The sequence below is a fragment of the Periophthalmus magnuspinnatus genome, chromosome 9 (genome assembly GCF_009829125.3).
Source record: "Periophthalmus magnuspinnatus isolate fPerMag1 chromosome 9, fPerMag1.2.pri, whole genome shotgun sequence".
Classification (NCBI taxonomy): domain Eukaryota; kingdom Metazoa; phylum Chordata; class Actinopteri; order Gobiiformes; family Gobiidae; genus Periophthalmus; species Periophthalmus magnuspinnatus.
In genome coordinates, this window is record NC_047134.1 from 5,973,455 (window position 1) to 5,990,738 (window position 17,284).

Genomic DNA, 17,284 nt, shown 5'->3' on the forward strand with positions numbered 1-17,284 from the left:
ATTTACAGTAAAGGAAAACAGTACACCTCTCTGAACAGTGTCTGGGAGGCTGTAGTTGCGGCTGCACAAAAGGTTTATTCTGACCAGATCAAGAAACTGACTGACTCTGTGAATGGAAAGCTTGTGACTGTTATTGAAAAGAAGGGTGACTATATTGGTCGCTGAGGTTTTTATAATTGACATTTCAGAAATGTCTATTTGTAAATTTTGAGCTTGTTTATTATTCTCATTTTAACAGGTGAAAATAAACAAGTGAGATGGGAAAATCTTTGTTTTTCACCACTTAAATGTTCAGGTTTGAGGGTTTGTTAACATTTTGGATTGCCCAAGAGCACTGTTGTTGTACAATAACAAAATCAATCCTTAAAACTACAACTTGCCTAATATTTATGCACACAGTGTCTCCCAAAACACCCATCTCTGTTAGCAAAGCACTCATTCTTGTTTCATCCTTATTGTGGTAGCCTTTTATGCTAGCCTTATGATTGTCTTTTGCTGCTTTGTGCTCCAGGGGGGAAACATTACAAACATCTTCATTGCATTCAAATGTCAAAGTGCCCTGGACAGAACCTGAACCTTTTCTCTGCAGCTGTCCAGGAAACAGGCTGAGTGTTCCCCAGTGAAGAGAACGGCTCACTCCCCCAGCTCCTGTGTGTTTCAGTGTGTACATGTTCTAAGGGAGGGACCATAGGCGGTGTATGGGTGGGACATCAAAGCTCTGTATACATCCAAGGAGAAGAAATTGGGTTTGCATTGTTTTTGGCATGCAGTTAAAATGGCTACCTATCTTAATATGAGTGCTTTTGACTAGTTTTGGTTTTATATAGATTTAGGTTTAGATACAGGATTTCTTTCAAGCTATTTCTTACTGGGTTCAATGTATTCTGCTGATTTGAAGATATTATTATTATTATTATTATTATTATTATTATTATTATTATTATTATTATTGCATATGTTAAGTCTTCCTAACACTATGGAACCTCTGTGTAGGGTCAGCCATCTGTTTGTTTCCCTAGAGATCTTGTTGTTTGCCTGATATGTTCCATATATGACATATATAATATGGCATTAAATACTTTTGGCTTAAATTACTGCCAAAAATACACTGAAAAACATCCATTCTTACTTTGAGCTTGGTCGCCTCTCCACAGATCTTACCTGTAACTTGGCCTGATGCAGTCATCTGCTTTTCTCTGTAGAGATTATAGATAAGTTTAATGGCCTACTGTGGAATATCTGGTGAAGCAATAAATCATAATTATCATAATCATTATAATAGTTTTGGCCCAGTGTACAACATGTTTGCGAGGTAACTGTTATGGAATTCCATAGTGTGATGTCATCACCAGGAACTCAAATTTTAAACCTATTTTTAATTTTTTTAATTTTTTTTATATAAAATCTTAAATATAAAGATCTTAACTGTGTTTTAGTCAAATGCGTAGTCCAACCTATCATAGGCACTTTAATACTGAAACCAGTACAAAACAACATAAAGTTCTGTCTGTTTTTTGTTGCGTGGCTGTAACTCAGGAGCTAACGCTGCATTTCTCCTGCAGGTTCTGACCACATCCGGGAGAAGGATGGACTCTGGTCTGTGCTGGTCTGGTTGTCTATAATGGCCGCTCGGAAACAGAGCGTGGAACAGATCGTCCGAGAGCACTGGGCCAAGTTTGGACGCCATTACGTTTGCAGGTAAAACTTTAAACATTAATATAAATCAATCATTTGTTTGTTTAGAGCAGGGTTTCCCAACCCAGGGATACGCAGCACATTAACCAGGGGGTACATGGAATGATTTCAGATTTAAACAAAAAGTGGGATTGAATATTTGAACATAAAACGTTCTTTGGATTACATTTTACATCATGGTGTTTCTGTAGGATAATAGGCTCTGTGCATGCTAGCTAGCTCACTCTCTCCCTTATTAAAACTGACAACATAAAATCAGCAACCTATTACAATTCAAATTAATTAAAATAAAGACTACCCAGTTATTTTTATATGTAGAATACTTCAGTTTGCAGTGTTGTTTTAATATTTATTATGGCTTAAAATTAGCATTAGTGTTAGCATTAAGACATGTTGTCAGTATTGTTTAACATGTTGTCAGTGACATCCACCCGCCGCTCCCTGTCCACTGTCTGACCCTAACTCCCTAACCTCTGACCCCTGACCCCTAATCCACCCTCAGATCCCTGTCAACTGCCTCATCTTTAACTATTTATTCATTTTAGCATGACTTGGCAAAAACCTCATAGAGATACAACTGGACAGGAAGTAGTGACTCTAACAGTGAGGTTGTCGGGCACTATTGTGCACAAAGCCTATTGTGGACATTTATTTTTACCAGTAGTTTACCTAGTGCTGTTATGTGAGATTACAACAGGACAGAGTCATCCAATCTAATTAAAAATAGTTGCTTTAAAACAAGAAAATATATTGGTTATAATTGTCAATAGGCCAGATATCAAATGTACTATTACTAAAGAAACACCAGCACACTCTATATGGAGTAGATGTGATAAAAAGGGTGGGAATCTAACTTTACCAAACACTGCTAACCATAAACAGTGTCTCCCAGACTGTCACCTTTGTCCCATAGACTGTATGTATAAATGGACATAGCAATACAAATACAATACCAAATACAGAAAGTGTAAGGAAGTGATCATGGCCATGCTTCCGGCTCCATCGACTGTAATTTCTATTAGCTTTCTGTAACTTTCTATTGAAAAAATGTGGCCCCTCTCTCTGTAACCCCTGCTGTCAGGCTCGTCATTTTGGTCTTAAAATGTTCGTATTAATGGGCTTTACATGATCCTGGGCTTTTTATTTTATTATTTTGTCCGTAAATCAAGATATGAAAATTTTCCCAAGGTCCCTCCCACTAGCAACTTGCAACAGGTTTGATTGACAGCGTTGCTAAGCGCCCAAGCTAAGCTGGTTTAGGAAGGAGCGAGAAAGGGGTTTTGCCCTCATCAGCCTTGCTCTGGATTGGCTCTTTAATAGCCATGATACTCATGGTTGGAATTCAAAATATGAAACTCTGCTCCAAATTGGCTCTTAAACTGCTAGCCTTGATGAGCTTCATTTATAGCCAAACACTGTGGGTGACACACTTATTTAGTCCACTTCTTTGTACAGGCTATGGTTTGTCCATGTGTTTCCTGGTTTTCCTGCCTGTCATAAGCTCTTATTTTACCCTGTCCCCTGTGAGAGGTGGAGATCATTCCCAACAGTCCCATATACAGTGAACACAACATTTCATATTCCCACAGTGAACTTTGTAAACCGATTTTTAAAACACAGCAGTGAGAGGACGAGAACATGCCCATATACAATATATGTGCAGGATGAAGACAGTAGCTCAGTTGGTAGAATCCTGTGCTTGACAGAAACATCATTGGTAGAGCGTTCAGATCCACTGACCCACAGGTTGGCAGTGCCATTCCAGCTCTCATAGATGAATGTTGTCATTGAGTCCTTGGACAAGACACCCACCACACCCCCAGTGTTTGCATACACTGAGTCTCTTTAAGCCTTGAAGGTGGAAAAGTTCTCTATATAAATGTGACCATTTACAGACATATGCATTTTAACTATTGCTGTGTTTCATATTACATCAACAACATTATAGGCCAAGCAAATTTATCACAGATGGGGGCAGCCAAAGTGAATATTGTAAAATGTGAACATTTTTTATTGTAATATGAAAGGTTTATTGGTCCAGTCACTAATAAAAATGATCCGGTTAATTTGTGAATTTACCCTTTAGGGTGTGCTCACACTGGCCCAACCAAACCATAGACTGTCCTGGAATGGCCCGGTTGGAATTTTGATCTGGTTGGAACTTAGGATGGGTTGGGACTGTGGACCACTTGGAGCTTTGGGGCAAGCTAAAACTTACTACCTTCAGTAAGGAGTGTGGACAGAGAGAGGGACCAAATGGAGGAGGAGTGCCAAAAACGAAAGCGAAACTTATAAAACATGTTAATATATTGTTTTGGGCAGATATAGCATTTTCAAAACTATAAAAGGAAACAAGATTATCTAAATGTGTTATGTGTTACAGTTAATACCCCTTAGAAGTAAAATAAAAAGTGCTCTATTGCCTTGTATGTATTCCAGATTTGACTATGAGGGCCTTGATCCTCGTGCTGCCTTTTATCTGATGAAGGACCTGGAGGGAGTGATCTTGGATAAGGCGTTCACATACCAGAAGTTTGCAGTAGGAGACCACATGTACGGTGTGGAGAAGGCCGACAACTTTGAGTATATCGATCCAGTGGATGGAACAGTGGCCCGCAACCAGGTCAGTGGAGAAGCAGAAGAATGAGTTTATATCTATAGTGGTCTGAGATGTGTTTTTGTAACAAGATGGGCATTACATAAAATAGCCAATCATTCTTAAACCAGAGAATGTCATTAGAGTTAGATTAGATTAGTTCACTACCAGTCAAGAATTTGGACCATAGACTGAATATATAAATGGACAGAGCTAACCTGCTAGCTGCCACATTCCAAATAGGAGGTGAGCATAGGCGTGCTTCTGTTTCCATCGCCTCTGGCTTCAATTCATTTTACGCTGTGGCTCCTTTTTATATAACTGCTACTCTCAGGCTGGTCATTTTGGTCTTAAAATGTTTGTATTAGCCCTCTCTACATGATGTGGTGTTTTTATTTTACTATTGAGTCCGTAAACAAGTTTGATGATTGACAGAGTTGCTAAGTGCCCGCTCCATGCTGAACCAGCGGTGCGGTGGGAAAGGCCGTTACCTTCAACATCCTCACTCTGGATTAGCTCTTTAGCTGCTATGATACTCGCAGTCATAATTCCAAATATGAAACTTGGCTCCAAATTGGTTCCTACAACTGTTAGCTGAACACTATGAGTGACGTCACATTCACTTAGTCCATTTCTATACAGTCTATAGATTGAATACAGCCTCTCATTCAGTGTTTTTTTTATTTTTTATTTTTATTTATGTTTACTACTTTCTACATTTGATACATATACAGTAGAGTTATTTAACTTTTTTCTTTACTACATAAGTCCATATATCTTACTTTATATATTTGATGTGTGTATATAAAATGTAGAAAGTAGCAGGAACACATTTAAAATAAACATTGAGTGAGACGGTGTGTCCAAATGTTGAAATTCAAGGTCCACATTTCTGTATTTGGGTTTGCTAAATTCGCCCATGTATAATTTTCAAACGCCATAGGTCTATGCATTATTTATGAATTTATCTTATTAGACTGACAGAATTGTGACTACAGCCCCTTCCAACCCTCCACTCACACCACATTCATATATATCCTTGGTATATACTTGTCCAAATGTCTTGCCCAAGGACAGATTGACACCCTGTACTAGTCCAAGCAGGGATTAGGTGAGCAAACGGTCTAACTGCCACCACTGATGTAGACGTAATTATTCACTATGGTCTATTTCACTTGTGGTTATTCAATTGGATAGAATAGCTGGAGTACTGATCCTACTGTACACGTGTTTGGATTAAGTTGTCACACATATAAATCTATAATAAAATGAAATAGAGCTTTACGTAAAACCAAAATGGCTGCGTGCGTTCACATGAGGTTATATCTGCCTGGGGACTGTTGAAAAATCTTCCACTTTACAAAAGCAGTCAGTTATGTGTCTCTGGTGAGTTTGGAGCTTGTTCATTTGGAAAGCATCTGTTTTCCATTTTCAACATTATGAATATTACATAAAGAACATGTTTTTATCACATTTTTTATTATTGTGCCTCATGTTTGTTTAACAGCATTGGTTAAGTAAATAAATAAAACACCAATCCACTCCTGCTATCCAGGCATTGGAAATGTATAGCAAAAACAAATAGCTGATTTCCTTCCTCATAGACATCCACAAAAATATCTAAATCAGCAGTGTGCATTGACTTTTCGCGCAGGAGCAGACTTGGAGTGAACATCAACATTTAGTCGATAACTTTTTAATAACGCCACTTTTTATACAAATTACACTGCAAATTAAACACAGAGGTCACAGATAAGACGGGGTCTTAGCTGTCCCAGCCACTGTCACTCCATTACTCCTTCATTTCACACAAACTCGCCCTGAAACTAGCTCATGTTTGATTAAATAACTGTCTGTATTTCTAACTAACATCTGATCATTGCAAATGTGAAGCTAAAAGTGAGTTTTTTTTAGTCACTTGTGTTGAGAGTTGGCGGTACTATTGTCTCTTGCTGCACATTCACATTCAGTAGAAATCTGCTCAGATATCCAATTCCTCCATAGGTTTATCATGGAGTTAATGCGACATTGTATGAGCCAGCTGTGCTCCTCACATGGGTTTATTCACTGCTGTTTGAGCCAGCTGTGCTCCTCACATGGGTTTATTCACTGCTGTTTGAGCCAGCTGTGCTCCTCACATGGGTTTATTCACTGCTGTTTGAGCCAGCTGTGCTCTTCACATGGGTTTATTCATTGCTTTTTGAGCTGTAGTTTATTCAGTTCTGATTGAGTTGTGGTCCCCAGTACACATGGGTTTATTCAGTGCTGTTTGAACCAGTTGTGGTCCTCACATGGGTTTATTTAGTGCTGTTTGAGCTGTGGTCCCCAGTACACATGGGTTTATTCATTGCTGTGTGATCCAGCTGTGGTCCTCAATACACATAGATTTCTTCAGTGCTGTTTCATCTGGCTGTGGTCCTCAGTGCACATGGGTTTAATCAGTGCTGTTTGAGCCAGCTGTGGTCCTCACATGGGTCTATTCAAAGCTGTTTGAGCTAGCTGTGGTCCTCACATGGGTTTATTCAAAGCTGTTTGTGCTAGCTGTGGTCCTCACATGAGTTTATTCAGAGATGTTTGAGCCAGCTGTGGTCCTCAGATGAATTTATTCAGAGCTGTCTGAGCCAGCTGTGGTCCTCACATGGGTTTATTTAGTGCTGTCTGTGATCCTCAGTACACATGTGCAAGCCTCTAAAACATCCGGCTGCCTCTCCGGTTGTAAAAGCGCATGTAGAGTGTGGTGCAGCACAGCCTCCATAGCACAGAACAACAACACAAGTTAATGAGACATTCTGAACCATGGTTACTGCAGTGTGCCCAGTGACCAGCAGGGTGTACTAAAGTTCTCTTTGACTTCGAACAGGAAGAAGTGAAGGTAAAACGGAATTATTTGGCTATAATTTGATTAATTAATTTAATTATACTTTTGACACAAGATGATTTTTTTTAGATTTTATTGGACAAACACTGCTCACCTTGATTGCCCTGACCACACGCCACTATTTATAGATATATTTATGGGGGTACACTTTTGCTGAAGAAAACTTAGATGATAAATGAAAATATTCAAACTACTAATTATATTACTAATACTACTAATTATACTAATTTGTACAACTGACACAAAAAAATATGAGGATTTAAAAAAGTTAATGTACAAAAGGTTTCAGTCAGATAAAAGGTTTCAGTTAAAGAAGTTTTAAAGAAGAAATATTGTTCTGTAAGGTGTTGAGTTCAGCCGCTGAGATGTGGGAACTTCCTTGTAGCATGATTATCTGGGACTCCTCCTAGAATACATAATACAGTGGTCCAGTCACACAAGTTCTGAAGTGTGTGCTGAAGCGTGTTCTAAAGTGTGTGCTGAGGCATGTACTGAAGCGTGTGCTGAAGTGTTTGCTGAAGCATGTACTGAAGCGTGTGCTGAAGCATTGCCTGAAGCGTGTGCTGAAGCATGTTCTGAAGTCTGTGCTGAAGCATGTTCAAAAGGATGTCCCAAAGCACGTGCTGAAGCGTGTGCTGAAGCTTATGCTGAAGTCTGTGCTGAAGCGTGTTTTAAAGCGTGTGCTGAAGCATGTGCTGAAGCATTGCCTGAAGCGTGTGCTGAAGCATGTGCTGAAGTGTGTGCTGAAGCATGTTCAAAAGCATGTCCCAAAGCACGTGCTGAAGCGTGTGCTGAAGTCTGTGCTGAAGCGTGTTTTAAAGCATGTGCTGAAGCGTGTGCTGAAGCATTGCCTGAAGCGTGTGCTGAAGCGTGTTCTGAAGTCCGTGCTGAAGCATGTTCAAAAGGATGTCCCAAAGCACGGTCTGAAGTGTGTGCTGAAGTGTGTGCTGAAGAACGTTCAAAAGCATGTCCCAAAGCACGTGCTGAAGCGTGTGCTGAAGCTTATGCTGAAGTCTGTGCTGAAGCGTGTTTTAAAGCGTGTGCTGAAGCATGTGCTAATGCATGTGCTGAAGCATGTTCTGAAGTCTGTGCTGAAGTTTGTGTTGATGTGTGTTCTGAAATGTGTTCTAAAGTCTGTGCTGATGCTTGTCATGAAGTCTGTTCTGAAGTGTATACTGAAGCGTGTGCTGAAGTCTGCTGAAATCTGTGTGTGCTGAAACGTTTGCTGAAGCATGTGCTGAAGTCTGTTCTAAAATGTGTGCTGAAGTGAGTGCTGAAGCCTGTTCTGAAGTCTGTGCTGAAGCATGTCTTGAAGTGTGTGTTGACGTGTGCCGATTCGTGTTCTGAAGCCTGTGCTGAAGCTTGTGCTTAAGCGTGTACTAAAGTCTGCTGAATGTACAAAAGGTTTCAGTCAGATAAAATGTTTTTACAAATGTGTACATTTAACACATTTTAAAGAAGAAATATAGTTCTGTGAGATGTTGAGGTCAGCTGCTGACCGCAGAGATGTGGGGACTTCTTGTAGCATGATTATCTTCTCCTAAAATACATAACACAGTGGTCCAGTCCCACATGTTCTGAAGAGTGTGCTGAAGTGTGTGCTGAAGCGTGTTTTAAAGCGTGTGCCGGAGCATGTGCTGAAGCATGTTCTGAAGCACGCACTGAAGTGTATGCTGAAGCATGTTCTGAAGATTGTACTGAAGCCTGTGCCGAAGCATGTTCTAAATCGAGTGCTGAAGCGTGTACTGAAGGATGTTCTGAAGTGTGAGCTGAGGTGCGTGCTGATGTCTGTGCTGAAGCATGTTCTAAAATGTGTGCTGAAGCACATGCTGAAGCACATGCTGAAGCACATGCTGAAGCGTGTTCTGAAGCGTATGCTGAAGCGCGTTCTGAAGTGTGTGATGAAGTGTGTTCTAAAGCGTGTGCTGAAGCATGTGTTGAAGTCTATGCTGAAGTGTGTTCGGGGCAATATGCTGAAGCATGTGCTGAAGCGTGGGCTGAAACGTGGTCTGAAGCGTGTTCTAAAGTCTGTGCTGAAGCGTGTTCTGAAGCATGTTCTGAAGTGTGTTCTGAAGTGTGTGCAGAAGCATGTCAATTCAATTCAATTTATTTTTCTAAAGCCCAAAATCACAACACCAGTTGCCTCTTAGGGCTGAACATGAAAACTGATTTAACCAACAGAAAGTTAGAGAATCAAGAATGAAAGAGAAACAGACAAGCAAATTAATCAACAGAAAACAAGCAAATGGATAACTGTCCCAGAACAGCCCCTATCTTTAAGACCCTTCTTCTTGGTAAGGAAAAACGCAAAAAAAACAAAAACCCAGAAAGCCCAAGGAAATATGAGAAGCCTTAAGGAAAACCACAGTGAAGGAGAGATCCACTCCCATGGACGGACAGGCTGCAGATGTGTCCAGGACTAATATGCATCCATTTGCAAATAGAGTTCAGGTCTATAGGGCCAGAGCCAACTCAACTAAGGGCCAGAGAGGGAGCCACCCCAGCCAGGCACCGGGTCATCCAGCCATGTTTTAAGCCTGGTCTTAAATGTAGAGACTGGAGCAGCTTCTTTAACATGGGCAGGGAGCTGCTTCCATAACACAGGAGCTTGGTAAGTGAAAGCTCTTCCTGCTAGTGTGCGTTTAGACACTCTAGGAACCACCAGTAGTCCAGCATTTTGAGAGCAGAGTGGTCTGTTTGGATGATATGTTACTATAGCATCTTGCAGATACGATGGGGCCATGCCCTTTATGGTTTTATATGTCAGGAGGAAAACTTTGAATTTAAACTCGACAGGAAACCAGTGAAGAGACTCCAACACTGGTGTGATGTGCTCTCTTCTCTTAGTTCCTGACGCTCACCACCTGACGCCGGCTCACCACCTGACGCCGGCTCGGGAGACAAAACGCGGACGCTCTTTGCACCAAAAAGAAACATAAACATACAGAATTGGACTGATCATTTCAGTAAACCTTTTGATGCAGTGGATTTCGGATCAACAATTGATCGTGAGACGAGGATGGAGCTGCATGCTTAGTCACATCTGGGCTAACCGGTGCTAGCACTATCCTTAGCACAAACTGCGCGGAGCCTAGTGTTGGAAAAGCACTTAACAAGAAGACAAGAACATGCCAAAGACAGACGATATGGAGGAGATCAAGCGATCACTGAACTTTATGTCTGGAGAGTTGGCAAAGTTAACATCGCAACAGGAGCGGCTGCTCAAACTCGTGGATGAAGTACCCTGAAAACTATGATGAGTGTGAAGGATAAAAGGATTACTTTCTTGGAGCAGCGAGTCGACGAGCTGGAGCAGTACACGCGGAGGGAGGACTTGATCATCTCGGGGCTGGAGACTCGACACCGGACCTACGCACGTGCGGCAGCTAACGCCGACACCTCAGAGGACGCGCCGAGAGGGGAGTTGCTGTCGCTGGAGCAAGAGGTGGTGGACTTTTTGAACAGTAAGAGTATAAACATCTGTAAAGAAGCTATTTCGATTTGTCACACACTACCCAGAAAGTCAGAGAAAATAAGACCTGCTATTGTAATACGGTTCATTAGCAGGAACATGAAAAACGATGTCTTAATACAGGCTAGGAAACTAAAGGACACAAACGTGTTTATAAACGAACATCTTACAAAGAAAAATGGTGGCATCGCGAGGGAAGCAAGACTGTTGAGAAAGCAGAGGAAAATAACTGGGACATGGACACGTAATGGCAATGTGTGGATAAGAGACAACGATGGAGCATCAAGGATGATCAGGGACTTGAAAGAACTTGAGAAGTATAAAAACGGACATTGAAAGAGGAAGATAACGGCCGAGAAGGACTGTCAACATGGACCAAAGGAGAAGTAAGGTTGGATACACACAGTTGTGGACGTAAAACACATTAAATAGTTATATGGACATTAATATTGACACAAATGAGGAAGATAAAATCTATGATATTGAATCTGATGTCGCACATAAGTTATTAACACCTGGAGAAAGTCATTATTTTACAGTTCAACAGTTTAACACCAGAACAGACAAGGTCTCAGATAAAGCACTTTCCATCATTCACCTCAATAGTCAAAGTTTGAAATATAAGTTGGATAAAATTAAAGAGCTGTTCAGTGATTTTAAACACGCCTTCAAAGTAATTGCTATCACTGAAAGTTGGTTAAAGGACATACATATGGATAAAGTACAGATTGATGGTTATAACATGTTCTATATAAACAGGGTTAATAAAAAAGGAGGAGGTGTTGCCCTCTATGTGGATGTAAATCTAAAATGTAAACTGGTTGAACAAAAAACGATAACTGGGAGTGACTTGATGGAATTGATTACCATAGAAATCATTAATGATAATGGGGAAAACGTATTAATTAGTTGTGTGTATAGACCGCCTGGGGCTGGTGTTGACTTATTTACAGATCAGATCCTTGAAATGTTTGAGAACGTTAACAAATCAGTTATTTTGTGTGGTGACTTTAACATAGACCTGGGAAATCAAGCAGCAACAAATATCTTTCGGAATTATATGGAAACAGTTGGTCTATGCCCGATGATAACTAAACCAACTCGTATTACTGGTCATAGTGCGACTATCATAGACAATATATATACAAATATACATGGTGATATTATCAGTGGTATCTTTATGGCAGATGTGAGCGAGCACCTTCCTGTATTTATTATCTGTGAAAAATTGTGTTTTGATGAGCTTGCGCAGGATGTAACAGCAATGCTAGTAAGAGATAAATCTAGTAAGGCTCTGGAGGCCTTCAGAGAAGACCTTGAAAAACAAAATTGGAATCATGTATATACAAATAATTTAAATAGTGCTTATAACGCTTTCATGACAACGTTTCTCAATTTATATGACAAAAACTGCAAAATTACTAAAATATGTGCACACGATAAGAAAAATACTCTTAATCCATGGATGACAAACGGATTGAAAAACGCATGTAGGAAGAAAAATTGTCTTTACAGAAGATTTCTCAAATTGAGAACAAAAGATTCAGAAGTTAGGTATAAAAAATATAAAAACAAGCTTGTATCAATTATGAGAAGACAAAAAAAAGATTACTACACCAAATTATTGGATGAGAATAAAAACAATATAAAAAATACATGGGGTATAATAAACACGGTCTTGCAAAAAGGTAAGGTAACTTCAAATATTCCAAACTATTTTACAAAAAATAATGTAGATATTTTTGGGAAAGAAGAAATTGTAAATGAATTTAATCATTACTTTTCTAACATTGGCCCAAATTTATCAAACAATATCCCAAAAGAAAGCAACAATGATGGAGCAATAGCTGATAATGTAAACAGTATGTTTTTGGAGAGTGTGCAGGCAAATGAAGTCTTGACAATTGTTCAAAATTGTCCAAATAAAAAATCTAATGATTACACTGATATTAATATGTTATTGATCAAGAAAGTGATAAACGTTGTTATTGAGCCTTTCACATATATATGTAATCTTTCATTCAGCACAGGAATATTTCCAGATCACATGAAAGTGGCCAGAGTCATTCCACATTTTAAAAAAGGAAATAAAAATGATTTCTCAAATTATAGACCTGTATCACTGCTTTCGCAGTTCTCAAAAATTTTAGAGAAACTATTTGTTAGCAGATTAAATAAATTTATTGGAAAATACAAAATTTTAAGTAAGAACCAACATGGATTTCGTTCCAATCATTCAACCGCCACAGCATTAATGGATCTAGCTGAAGAAATCACTAATGCCATGGACAAGAAACAATATTTAGTTAGTATCTTTGTCGATCTTCAAAAAGCATTTGAGACTCTAGATCATGAAATATTATTACAGAAGTTATACAAGTATGGTATACGAGGTGTACCACACAAATGGGTCACAAGTTACTTAACGAACCGTTATCAATTTGTGGAAATTAACAACATAAAATCAGAACATCGTCAAGTAACGTGTGGGGTACCCCAAGGTTCGGTCTTGGGGCCAGTACTTTTTCTCCTTTATGTGAATGATCTTATGTCTGTATCAAAATTACTAAATTGCATCTTGTTTGCTGATGATACCACATTATTTTACTCAGGAAAAAACATAAATGAGGTTATAAAAAATGTAGAAGATGAGTTTCAAAAAATATTAAAATGGTTCAATGCTAACAAGCTATGTATAAACATTAGCAAAACTAAATTTATGGTCTTTAGTTGTAAGAAGAAAGATTTAGAGGTAAGATTATTCACACAAGGATTAGAGATAGAAAGAACAAGTACATTTCGTTTTTTAGGAGTTATGATTAATGAACAGCTGACGTGGAAATCCCACATAGAGCAAGTAAGATCAAAAGTATCACAAACCATAGCCGTATTACACAAGGTGAAAGAGTCTCTCAACAGAGATGCATTGTTCTTATTGTATAACACATTGATCGTTCCATATTTGACATATTGCATTGAAGTGTGGGGAAGTGCTTGTAAAACCTACATTGAACCAGTTTTTCTGTTACAGAAGCGTGCTATTAGAGTTATCAATGGAAGTGGATATAGAGAACATACAAATCCAATTTTTATTCAGTTAGAAACGTTGAAATTTAACGAATTGGTGGAATGTGGCATTCTTAAAACCATGTACAAAGCTCATCAAAAAGTGTTACCAGAGAAGTTGCAAAATAGATTTCGAAAGAGAGAAAATAGATATCAATTAAGAGGAACTGATGTATTTTCTAAACCAGTGTTCAGAACAAAACCAAAGGAAAGATGTATTTCAATCAAGGGAGTCAGTCTTTGGAACAGCCTAGAAAGTAATATTAAAGAATCCAAATCCATTTATATGTTTAAGAAAAGTTTGAAATTATCATTATTAAGAAGATATATAACTGATATGTGACAGGATGATTTTGTGTTTTTTTTTTTTGTTTTTTTTTTTTGTTTTTTTTCATAAAGTAGCTGTACATTTATGTTTGACTTTGTATAATGTAGTGAATAAGAGTCAGAGTTGATGAGGGACAGATATTATAAGCTTTTGCTTCCTTCTGTGCCCTTTCATTCACTTAACAAAATTGTACAAAAGCCGTAATACTGTATGCAGTTATGCGGATTGTTTTGTTTTAATGAATTAAATAAATATATTAAATTGAAATTGAAATTAAAAATTGAAAATTGAATTGAGTTCCCATTAAGAGCCTGGTGGCTGCATGTTGAACTAGCTGAAGGCTTTTTATAGAATATTCAAGGCATGCGTCTAGTAAGGAGTTAGAGTAATCTAACCTTGATGTAACAAATGCATGGATACGTTTTTCAGTGTCACATTTAGACAGAATTTTTTCAGTTTTTGGCGATATTACAAAGGTGGAAGAAAGCTGCTCTACTGGCTTGGTTTATATGTGGAATGAATGAGAGCTCTTGGTCAAATAAGGGAGCTCTTGGTCAAATAAGAAGGTGCTGAAGCGTGTTCTGAAGTGTGTGCTGAGTCAACTTGACCCTATTACAAACTCTTGTCTGTGACTCAGTTCAAATGGAGGAACTCAAAACTGCAGCGTTTTTTTTTTGTTTTTTTTTTTATGGGGGCAAAACCCTATCTCCTACACAAAGGCGGCCAATTTGAACAAACTTGTCCTAGGGTTTTTATCTGACGGACTCCAAACTGAGGCAGCATAATCAGGACATTTCTGGGATCAAAACTTCTTTAAAAATAAGTGTGGTCATGATGACCTCTTAACGATTTCTACCCTCCCATTGACTTTGAGGCGTGGCCCAGCAAATGTGGATGTAGATTAGGCGTGATCTTCATTGGCTTTTTTTTCAGAATCTCATAAAGGCTTTGTGATGGGGCATAATCTGAGAAAGTCACATGACTTTTTTATTGTTTAGGAAAAAAAATTGGTTGGAAAAAATTCCATTTTTATTATTAGGCCTGAGTCTAGGACTACATCCTGGTGAGGACAAATTAAAACCATGTCCGGAGCCCGGAAAATGGAAAAAATCAAGTAGTAAACGCATCCCGACATGCCAGTGACCGGTATCAAAAATTAGAACTCTATGAGTTCTAATTGTGACCAAAGACCTGGGAAAAAATGATGAAACATGACTCAGTAGCACTACTTCAAAGTTTGATTTTCATGGGGCCAATGGGAGTCTGAAAGGGAAAAAAATGTATGTAAAAATTAAAGCCTCAAGCAGCATCGAAGGGCCCTCATGGGCCACGCTTCACACTCGGCGGGCCCGGCAGTCCATAAAGATCTATCTTTTATTGCGGCTTTTGGCTCTACTCGTCACTAAACAAAGTCAACACACATTGGAAGCACTGAAGGACTTAAATGGAATAACATGGGTTTGTCCAGGCATCGCCATGGCAACACCATGCAGACTTCAACTTTGGCCCCCAGACTTTTTTGATGGGGACAACCTGAAATCACTGTGCCAAATTTCACATTTTTTGATTAAGCTAATAAGTTGTTATAAGATTTTGAAATTTAAGAAAATTTTGAAAATTTCACATAACATCGGCTGTTTCGCGACCTTTCTTTCATGTCTTACAGCGACCCCTTGAAAATTTGAACAGCTCTACAAAACATTACTCATAGAAAAACATGGGTTTTGGTTAACTGGTGTGAAAAAAATGTGGAGGTGTGACAATGTTAGAAATAGTCTCATTGGAATGGAGAGAGTAGTATTACATAGACCCTGTTTTTGGGGGTGAGGGGAAATGAAAGTGTGGACGAGAGTGATGAACTTAACTATGGCGTGTGCCCGCGGTCACAAGGGTTGGCAAGAGCCTTTGTCGCTGGGTGTGGCTTTAATTGGTAGAGTGGTCAGACCTACTGACCCACAGGTTGGTGGTGCAATTCCAGCACCCACAGATGAACGCTGTTGTTGTTGTGTCCTTGGGCAAGACACTTAACCCACCTCACCCCCCAGTGTCTGTGTACACTGGTGTATGAATGTGTGTGTGAATGGGCGAGTGGTTCCTTGATGTAACCCACTTTGAGCCTTGGAGGTGGAAAAGTGCTATATAAAAATGTGACCATTGACCATTTGAACCTTAATATGCTTTAATATTGCTAGATTTCAGTTCCATGTTACATGTAAAATACCGTGTTGGCTCCTCACTAAAATAGAAACCAGGGCAGATATTTGGGATTATCAGGCAGTGGAATGTATGCCTCTGTGACCTCTGGGGACCACTGTGGGACTGTGTGGTCGTCTGTGGTCCTTTGTGAGCCTCAGTGGGTCTCTGGTCCTCTGTGGTCCTCTGTGGGTCTCTGTCGGCCTCTGTGGTCCTCTGTGGGCCTCTGGTCGTCTGTGGTCCTTTGTGAGCCTCAGTGGGTCTCTGGTCCTCTGTGGTCCTCTGTGGGTCTCTATCGGCCTCTGTGGGCAAGACCGACTGACACACACAGCCCCAGAGATTTGAATGCCATTGTCCCTGTAAAGAGCTATTATGGGTCTGCTAACTCTGTGTGGATTGAGGGAGAGACGGAGAAAGAGAGAAAAAAAGAGAGAACGACACAGAGAGAGGGAATGATTGAGAAGAGAGAGAGAGAGAATGAGGGAGAAGAGAGAGAGTGAATGCCAGAGGTACAATGCCAGAGGAGTCACAGGGGTTAAAAAGGGAGAGGAGAGAGGGAAAGAAAGAAAGACAAGAGAAAGAGAGCAAGAGAGATGGAATGAGGGAGAAGAGAGAGAACAAAGGGAGAGGGTGAGAGAAGAGAGAGAGGGGGAGGGAGAAAGATGAGACAGTCAATGCCAAAGGAGTCACAAGGGTTAAAGAGGGGGAGAGAGAGAGAGAGAGAGAATGTTGGAGAAAGGAGGAGATAAAGTGATAGGGAAGAGAGAGGTGGAGGGAAATAATGAGATAATACCGAAGGATGGCGGGAGAGAATGAGGGAGTACAGAGGAGTTCAGAGATAGCAAGAGGGGATAGAGAAAAAGAAAACAGATAGAGGAAGAGTCAATGCCAGAGGAGTCACAAGGGCTAAAGAGGAAGGGAGAGAGAGAGAGAGAGAGAGAGAGAGAATGTTGGAGAAAGGAGGGGTGGAGAGAGAATGAGAGAGTACAGAGGGATAGAGAGAGCAGAAAAAGAGAGAAAGAAAGGAAAGAGAGAAAAAGAGAAGCTGTCAGTCGG

The 17,284-nt window shown here is 39.7% G+C and overlaps 1 protein-coding gene across 1 annotated transcript in view; it reads left to right on the top strand.

Annotated features, from left to right (window-relative positions):
- pgm5 (phosphoglucomutase 5) overlaps window positions 1–17,284 on the top strand; it is an 86,424-nt gene that overhangs the window by 53,276 nt on the left and 15,864 nt on the right. The window contains exons 8-9 of the mRNA XM_033972655.2: window positions 1,563–1,698; window positions 4,135–4,318. Of these exons, the coding sequence (XP_033828546.1) occupies window positions 1,563–1,698; window positions 4,135–4,318 (320 nt within the window). The remainder of the gene's footprint in view (window positions 1–1,562; window positions 1,699–4,134; window positions 4,319–17,284) is intronic.